At 46.7% G+C, this 9,248-nt stretch overlaps 1 protein-coding gene across 1 annotated transcript in view; it reads right to left on the bottom strand.

Moving 5' to 3' along the window:
- Window positions 1-8,396, bottom strand: part of LOC101862236 (WD repeat-containing protein 44) — a gene marked incomplete at its 5' end in the record, with an annotated part of 93,118 nt that extends 84,722 nt beyond the window's left edge. Inside the window, 3 exon segments of the mRNA XM_013085978.2 lie at window positions 81-142; window positions 876-937; window positions 8,301-8,396. Of these exon segments, the coding sequence (XP_012941432.1) occupies window positions 81-142; window positions 876-937; window positions 8,301-8,396 (220 nt within the window).
- Between the last annotated feature and the right edge of the window lie 852 nt (window positions 8,397-9,248).

The raw sequence follows: 9,248 nt of genomic DNA on the forward strand, positions 1-9,248 counted from the left end.
AGATCCCTTCTGGCAAACACACAAACTTAAACCTAACTTTATCTTTGAATTGTTGCCATTTCAATTTCAGCACAACTTACCTTGAACACTTTCCCATCAACAGACACCTCTTCCTCCACTGGCACCTGATCACTGTGCAGAGCTAATGAGGAAAGACAAGACACAGGGAAAGAACTGAACATTTGGCTTTGAACACCATCACAGAGATACTTCAAGACCTTCAGTTTATCATTGTTCAAACTACAGCTCTGACATTTTAAAAAATTCATGGTCCTTATCCTGCTAATTGTGTCTGTACAAAACAAAATGAAGAAAGTAGCAATAGTGTGTGTGTGTGTGTGTGTGTGTGTGTGTGTGTGTGTGTGTGTGTGTGTGTGTGTGTGTGTGTGTGTGGGTGTGTGTGTGGGCAGATGTGTGTGTGTGGGCGGATGTGCGTGTGTGAGTGTGTGTGTGTGTGTATGCATGCGTGCGTGTGTGCAAGTGTGTGTATCCAAAACAAACAAAAAATGGAATTTAAAGCATTTAGTTCAAGCTTAGCTGCACTCTCAATAACAACATAAAAAATTTCAGATAGCTTTCTTCAATTTTAATTAAAAGTGTTTAGATCAGGGGCTAAATTGCACTTTCTCCCCATTTTTAATAGATTTCCTCGAAAGAAAACGGGCAGAATACACTAAAACAAAGGCAGAGGAGGGCCAACAGTAGACAGGGAACTAGTAGGGAAAAACATATTGAGGTTGGAAAAGACATACTGAGAGAATGAAGAGTAAAAAGAGGAGAAAAAAATGAGACTTTCTACTGCCCCTGAAATTCCAGATCTTAGCTGGCTATCTCCACAAATAAACTCTGCTAGCAGACACTTTCTCACAATTCACCTTGATCAGCTGCAGACTTCATCTTGTTGACCGTCTTGCCAAAAAATTTCTTGATCTTTACCCTGTGGGAAGAAAGCAAATCATTAGAACAGAACTAGAATCTAGTAGCAGAGACTGCTTAAAAAATGTTTAGTCGCATTGTCACACATGTAAGAAGAGCAACTATAACAGGACTCTCATTGAATGTTCAGAAGAAAGAAGTAGCTATCTGCTCTCTATTTATTAAAGACTACGTCTACATACAGATCTGTTGGCAGAAAATAAAGGAACATTTAGCCTTGGAAATAGCCAAACTGCCCCCTTCACATTTGTCGACAAGGGCGTCATAGTGCTTTTCTTTCCATTCATTAGCAGCACTAATGTTGTCTTCATGAGGCACAGTGAGTTCGACAAAGTGGTACACCACTTTCTTCTCTTTGCATCATATTGTCAGGTTTGGCTTTTTTGTTGTCAGGTTGGGGAAGAATCTCTGACAGCTAGATCTGTTACTGTCTTCCTTCCTTCTTTCCTCTGGCTAGCCTCCAAAAGGAGGGCGGCAGTCTGCAGTAGGAAGAAAGGTAAAAGGCAACCTCGTGTGGCCTCGTCCAGAGTACATCTGGGCCCGGTCTCGCATTGTTCTCCATAAGGGGGCCTCGATGTGCTTCCCCCCGCGGGCATCATACAGTGCGTGCTGCAGGTTGTCACGACTTGTGCCACACACCCGACAGGAATCATTGGGAGCGGAGCCTATTGCATGGAGATACGCCGGTAGGATGGGGCTCTTTGCGTAGCATCTTAGCTGTGATACACTCTTCTCTGTCTGACGGTTAGGTCTCTTTGTCCCTCTCCGGTGGTGGCTTCACCTTTCCCCTGATGGAGTCGTGCACTCGTGCTTTCTCCCATGCGTGGGCAATGATGTAACACGAGATGCACGAGCTTGCTGATGCTAGATCGACTGGGGTGTGGGACTGGTCGAGGCGGCCTCCCTTGTTGGCCAGGGCGTCAGCTCAGTCGTTCCCGTGGATGTCGCAATGTCCTGGTATCTATTGTACGTGAAGGTGTTCGTGGATTTCACAGCAGTGGCAGATAATGGTCCACATTTTGTCCTCTATCTCAGTAAGAACTGCAGTCTCTCGGGACATTAAGTGTTGAACAACTGACTGGGAGTCTGTGAAGATGTGGACTCTTTGAAAACTTGGTTGTTTTTTTAGCCATTGCAGTGTGCGGAGCAGGGCGGTAGTTTCAGCTCGGTGGCTGTTTCCGTGTAGTCCCGCGGGCACGGATACACATGTTTCCTACCTAGAAGATTTGTCTAGACAGCAGAATCCTCCTCCACATAAACTGTAGCTGTCGGTGGCATGGCCGTCAGTGAAGATATCAAGGTTGGACGTCTGTCGCTGTCTCCCACTGACTACCGTTCTGGCATTCATTTATTTTAGTTTACAGGGTTTTACCGAGCTCGCAACTGCATAAGGTCATATGAGCGCGCGAAACACAAGTTAGTTTTGTTCGCAACAGTACTGTACGGCTGGTTCGGGTCAGTAGTTAGATCTTAAAATTTTTAAATGTTTAAAAATCAGTGTAAATATATATATTTTCAATCTGAAACAATTTTTCTAGATAACATACAAAATTTTAAATAGTTCAATTACACTTTATAATTTTCTATAAAGGCCAATGGCCTTCATAAAATTCAAAATTCTGTTGGGACCAACAACGGAGAAAATGTCTTGCATATTTTTGCATTTACAATATTTCCTTCGGATCTCTCCAAAGTCTAGACATTCGGTTAAGATGTGTCTAAAGGTAAAATCTGGGTGGCAGCCGATACAGAACGGCTTCTCATCTCCCTGTAGGAGGTATTTGTGGGTCAGGGCCATGTGTCCGATGCGCAATCGAGTAAAAATGACTTCATCTCTTCTAGAGAGGTCCGAAGGATTTCATGGTTCCAGTTTGGGTTTTATATTATACAGTTTGTTGTTTTTCTGTTTTTTCCAGTGGCTCTCCCACAGACTGGAGGTGTACTTTTTTACTTTATTTTTAAAGTCAGACTGTGGGAGAGTGTTCGTCGTTGATCCCAACAGAAGGGATAAGGATTTCTTCGTCAGGTGATCTACCTGCTCGTTTCCTCGGATGCCCACAAGGCTAGGTATCCATGCGAACACGATACTTTTCCCGGTTTCAGTCAAGGCGTGTATTTTTTGTTGTAGCCTAACTATTTTTGGGTGTAGGAGTGTGTAGTTTGTAAGTGAGGTGATGCAAGACAGAGAGTCAGAAAGGATAAGGAAAGATTTGTTAGGAGAATTTTCTATGGAGTCCGGTGCCATGACAATGGCAGTGGCCTCCGCAGAGAAAATGGAGGCTTCAGGATGGAGTCTCCTCTGGTGTGTACTGTTGGAAGATAGGGCTGCGGCACCCACTTCATTGTCTTTTTTGGAGCCATCTGTGAAGATGAGCTCCACACCGGGGTATTTATCTATTAGTTTTTTGTATTCTGCTTGAAAGGTTTTAGTGTTTGTGCTTTGTTTGTTGTGTGTGGTCAGCTGTAAGTCTACTTTTGCCTTGGTGAGGTGCCACGGAGGGAGATCGGGGAAAAGAATTTGTTGGATGTCTTGTTTGGAAAAGTTTAAGTTTTTGAGGTCCTCAAGGAATCTGAGGCCAAAGGGTTTGATGAGTTTTTCGTTGTTTTGGAATTTGTTTATGGTTTCTGGATTTGTTTTAAAAATGCTGTTGTGTGCTGGATTTTCCGGTGTTTAGCTCTGTTTAACTGCGTATTGTAGTGAGAGTTGTGTGCGTCTGAGTGAGAGTGGTGGTATGTTGGCCTCGGCCTGGAGGCTCTCTACCGGAGAAGTGCGGAAAGCCCCCAGAGCGAGGCGGAGTCCTTGGTTCTGTATTGGATCTAGTATTTTTAAGACGTGTGGTTTTGCCGATCCGTAGACTTGACAGCCATAGTCAAGCCTGGACCGGACAAGGGAGATGTACAGGTGGAGAAGGTGTTTTGAGTCCCCGCCCCACTCCGGATTCGATAGAATTTTCAAAGCGTTTAACGCTTTCTGGCACCTCACACGAAGGTCTTTGATGTGTGGTATGAATGTGAGTTTTTTGTCGAAAATGACGCCGAGGAAACGAGCTTGGTCCTGGACGGGAATCCTTTCCCCGTATAGTGTCAAATCCGGCTGCAGCACACGTCTGCCTGTTCGGCAGAAGTGTACTGCAACCGTCTTTGACGGGGAGAACTTGAAACCGTTGTTGTTTGCCCACGTTTCAAGTTTGTGCAGCTGCGTTTGCAGCTGCCTTTCCATAGATCTCAAATTAGGATTTTTCGATCGGCAGCATATCAAGAAGTCGTCAACGTATAATGAGCTGTCTATGCTGTTTTGGAGGGTTTTCACTATGGAATTTATTTTAATTTCGAATAGGAGAGGAGAAAGGATGCTCCCCTGGGGGACTCCTTCCTCCTGTTGGTGGGGGGTCTGAAAGGGAGGATCAGACACGAACCTAGAAGGAACGGTTCTTCAGGAAGTTGCCAATGAGGGCAGGGAGATGACCGCGTATGCCGAGTGCGTGCAGGTCTCGAAGAATGCCGTACTTCCAGGTTGTGTCGAAGGCTTTTTCTAGGTAAAAAAAGATGGCGATCATGTGGCTTCTTTCAGCGAACGTCTCGCGTATAAAGGTCTCCAGGCGGACCAGGTGATCCAGAGTGGATCGAGTTTTCCTGAATCCGCACTGGAGACTGCTCAGCGTGCCCGTCGTTTCCAGAAACCACATGAGTCGCCTGTGAATAATTTTTTCAATTAGTTTGCAGAGACAGCTCGTAAGTGCTATTGGTCTGTAATTGGATGCGTGTGTGTGGTCCTTGTTTGGTTTGGGTATTGGAATGACAGTGGCGAGACGCCAAGACTCCGGAAAGGAGTGCGACCGCCACATGTCGTTGTATATGTATAGTAGGAGTGTGAGTGTTTCTGGGGGTAAGTGTCTAATGATTTGGTTGTGGATGTCATCCGGTCCCGGGGCTGTATCGCCCCGGTCTGAGATGCACGATGTTAGTTCGTCTATTGTGAAGTCTGCGTTGTAGGTTTCAGTGTTGTTTGAGTGGAAGTTTAGGTGTTGTTTTTCTCTGTTAGTTTTGATGTTTTGAAAAGTGGTGTTGTAGTTTGCTTGGGATGAGTTTTTGGCTAGAGATGTAGCTATTGTGTTTGCAATGTCTACTTGTGTTTCAGCTGTTGTTCCATCCGGCCTCTGGACGTGCCGAATGGTGTCTGTGCGTCTACCTAAAATTTTTTTAGCAATTTTGAAAACTTGGTTGAGTGGTGTCTGGCTATTGATTTTGGAGATGTATTTTTGGAATGATTGTCTTTTGCTCTCCCTGAGGCATCTACGTGCCACAGCTCGAAGCTCGAGCCTTTAAATAATTTATCTTGTTTTCTATGGTGGTGTTGTTGACGGCTTTTCGATACGCTGCCTTCTTTTTCTTTACTGCGTCCTCACATTCCCAAGAGAACCAGATCTTGTTCCTCCGCGGTTTTGTTTTTGTTTTTGGAATGTGATTGTGGCATATTTCTAAGAGCTTTTCGTGGAATTGATTGTAGTTGTGGTCGAAATTGGGATTAAGAATCTGAGAACATTGATTGGCAAACCCGTCCCAGTCGGCTTTTTTGAAGTTGAAGCGTTCTGGGATGGGGTCGTTTTGGAGGCTATTGTTTTTGAGGAGAATTGGGAAATGGTCCGTACGGTCATCCAGCACAGACCACTCAAGATCTGGGACTAGTTCAGGGGTACAAAAAGGGAGGTCAAGGGATGAAGTGCCATAAGTGGCTCTGTTTCTGTAAGTTGGGGATTTATCATTTAAGAGACAGATGTTATTTTGAAATAAAAAGTTTTCTATTATTTTACCTTTCTGGTCTATAGGTTTGTCTCCCCAAAGGGGGCTGTGGGCATTGAAATCACCTAGTAAAATAAAGGGTTTTGGGAGCTGAGCCTTTAAGTCATTTAGTTGGGTTATTTTGAGGGGGTAATTTGGTGGGATATAAACTGAGCAGATCGTGATTGGCCTGTGCAGGGTGACCCGTACGGCAATAGCCTGGAGGGTCGTCTTAAGATGTACTTGTCTGTGGAGTGTGTGGTTGTCGGTGTAGATGGTGGTACCACCGGAAGCAATCTGGTTCTCCGTGTGAATGTGATGGTACGCAGTAAATCCTCTTAAGTCTATGGTTGAAGCCGGGGCGAATTTTGTTTCTTGAATACAGGCCACCCGTGGGCACAGTGTGGCCTGTAAATGTTGCAATTCTGCAATGGAAGGTCGGATTCCGCCGGCATTCCATTGCAGGACCGCCATTATGATTTTTTAGGTTTTTGTTTGGAGCTCAAAGGCCCCGGCTTCGAAGAAGCACTCTGACTCCTCCTTGCGGGGGAGGCAGAGTGTTTTCTAGGTTGCCGTCCTGGATTGGACGGCGGTCTAGTGGGGGATTTGGAGGAGTGACAGACTCCGCCCTTCCCGGGGTCAGGCCGGGGAGGGGGGTCGGAGATGTCTTCCTCCATTGGTTGGTGGTGGGGTAGGGGGGTGTCTGCTGGAGAGGGAGCAGACGGAGGGAGCTGGGAAGAGGGGGAAGGGTGCACCTCACGCTCCATCAGAGGGATGAGGCGTGAGGTGGAAGAAGAAGAAGAAGAAGGAGAAGAAGAAGAAGGAGAAGAAGAGGAAGAAGAAGAGGAAGTGATAGAGGAGGGGGGAGGGGGAGGAGAGAGGGCGGAGGGAGAATCCACCCTGTCCTCCCCTAGAACCTCAAAGCGGTTTGTCAGAGGTGTCTCGGTGAAAGGAAGAACCTTTTTTGTTTTATTCACAGAGACATGCCTGTTGACCGTGGGCTTTGGGAGGTCAGCAGTAGAAGGACTTGCGGACCTCGTGGCTTCCCGTGCTACCTTGGCGTATGACCGGCCAGGGATCGGGGTCACAACTGGCGGGCAGGTAGCTTTGCGGGCCTCCTGAAACGAGCAGCCATTTCGTACTTTATACTCTTGGATTGCGCGTTCTTGAATCCAAGTCGGGCAATCCTTACTAAAGGCTGTGTGCTGGCCGTGGCAATTGGGGCAACAAGGACTAGCCTTGCATTCCTTCTCAGGATGCCCGGTCTTGCCACAACGAGGACACACGGCTGCGTGTCGGCATCTCGACTGACTATGTCCGAACTTCTGACACTTGAAACAGCGCAGAGGGTTCGGTACATAGGGTCGCACGTCTAAGACCAAGTACGATGTCCGAACGGTGGCTGGAGGGCGACACGAATCAAAGGTCAAGATGACCGTGTTGGTTTCGAGGGTGGTCTCCCCCCGTCGGAGAGTAATCCGGCGGGTGTCAATCACACCTTCGCAGTTCGCCACAATTTCCTCCATGCTGCAGCCCTTTAGTTCATGGCTGCGGACGACGCCCTTCGAGCAGTTCAACTTCTGGTATCGTTCGGAAGTACATGGAATACTGCCGAAGGTCGTGATGTTCAGAAGTTTGGCCACTTCAGTCTCTGTTGCGCACTTGACGAGGAGTACACCAGAGGACAGCTTCTGGACATTCGTAGGAATGTATCCCAGAACCTGTCTTAGTGCATCTCCCGTCTTGAACAAATTCAGATCAGTGATCTTCTTCTGTGCGTCTTCTTTGCAGCAGATGGCCACGTAAGGCTGCTTCGGAAGCTCCCTGGGAGAAGGGAGAAAAGAGGCAGACGTAAAGGTCCTTTTTCCAGTTTTGGAGTTTTCGCTCGGCTCGGCGGCCGCACCCGCTTCCGCAAGCCGAGTCTTTTTGGTAACGTTGGGAGCTGGGGAAGGGTCGATTTTTTATTTGGATTCCATGAGAGTTTTCTATTTTATTCCACTCCGGGGCTCCCCGCCCGCCACGGAGCCTAACAAGGGGACACATTGCTCGGATTACCAGAGCTGTGCCAGGGCTACCCCGGAGCTATACTCTCAACGAGAAAGTACAAGACCCTCGCGTCAAGATTGACCCAGGGCTTGATGGGGTTTCAGCTCTCAACCGATTGAGTGGCATGGGCCATGCCACCCTCCCGTCTAAGAGGAAAACCTGGGCCAAAGAGGTGTGTTGGCGAGGGACAGTCCGTGGACTGATCTCACCTCAACCGCCAGGTACCCGGTTTCCCTCCGCACGGGTCGCACCTCACGGTCAACAAGGCGCCCACTCTGTGGGATGGGTGACCTCTCGTTTTGCTGCACATGAGGTCAGCGGTGGTAGGAAAGATAGAAGAAGAAAGAAAGAAGGAAGGAGAAGAGGAGGATACCCCAAAGTAAGTGTCGCACACGGATCCCAGAGGGTTGGGGTCTGTGTGCGACACTCCGCCTTTGAGGGGGTTGCACCTTCTGCAGACGAAGCAGTGGGTCTATTTATATCCCCCCGACCCACTGGGGGTGGTAACAACTCTGAATGGCATGACTATGTGAGCTTACCCTTTCCTCCTCACAATGTTACTGGAAGAGGCCACACTTTTTTCCGACCTTGAGTCAGACTCATCACTCAGCCCATCAATGTGCAAGCTTGTGTCGCTGAAAATAAAACACATATAAGATACTAGTTTTAATGTTCAAGGAGAACAAAATGACATGAAGTTACACAAGGTGAAAGGCTCCATTGGGAAAAGAAATGTATCATCTGAGCAGCATCAATTCCTTATAACCCATTAAAAAAATACTGAACATGCTCCTTCAATCCCAAAGAGAAGATCGATAATCAGCTTCTAATCCCAAATGAATCCAAACTCAGTCTGAAAAATGACCAATTCACAGACAGCATATATGCCATCCCACATTGAAATATATGATAATCAGAATGGAGAAAATGGAAAAACCATGGACATCAGCTTGTTTCACAGACAACAACTATTGCTGTTATAAGTACAAGCTTTAGGGTGCATTTATAACCAGAGGTGCCAACCGGTTAAGAAAAAAATCCCAAACTTTCCTAACTCCATAGAAACACATCGCAACCCCAGTGCTTCCTTGTCATATCTCCATTTTTAATAACAGTGAAAACAGTTCATAACAAAGAGTGAGCATCAGAAGACGTCACATTTTTACTGTTAAAAAAAAAGGAGACACGACAAGAAAGCACTGAGGTAGCCACATGTGCAGGGAGTAAAAATTTACGGAATACATTTTCTAATACATTTTGTATCGAGAAGTCTGGTAAAATCCAGACAATTTTGTAAATTCAGATTAACAGATTTATCAAGGGCCTTATTTAAATGGACGGGGGGTCCCTCTTCGCAGCAGCGTGCGCGGAGTGCTCAACTGAACAGCCAAAATAGCAGCCAAGTATTGTCAGATCTGCGTAAACTGCAGTTTTTTTCTTGAAAAGGTCTTATTGTAGAGCTGGGCTTCGGTGTGTGTGTGTGGGGG

Source organism: Aplysia californica, unplaced genomic scaffold (assembly GCF_000002075.1).
Source record: "Aplysia californica isolate F4 #8 unplaced genomic scaffold, AplCal3.0 scaffold00017, whole genome shotgun sequence".
Lineage (NCBI taxonomy): Eukaryota > Metazoa > Mollusca > Gastropoda > Aplysiida > Aplysiidae > Aplysia > Aplysia californica.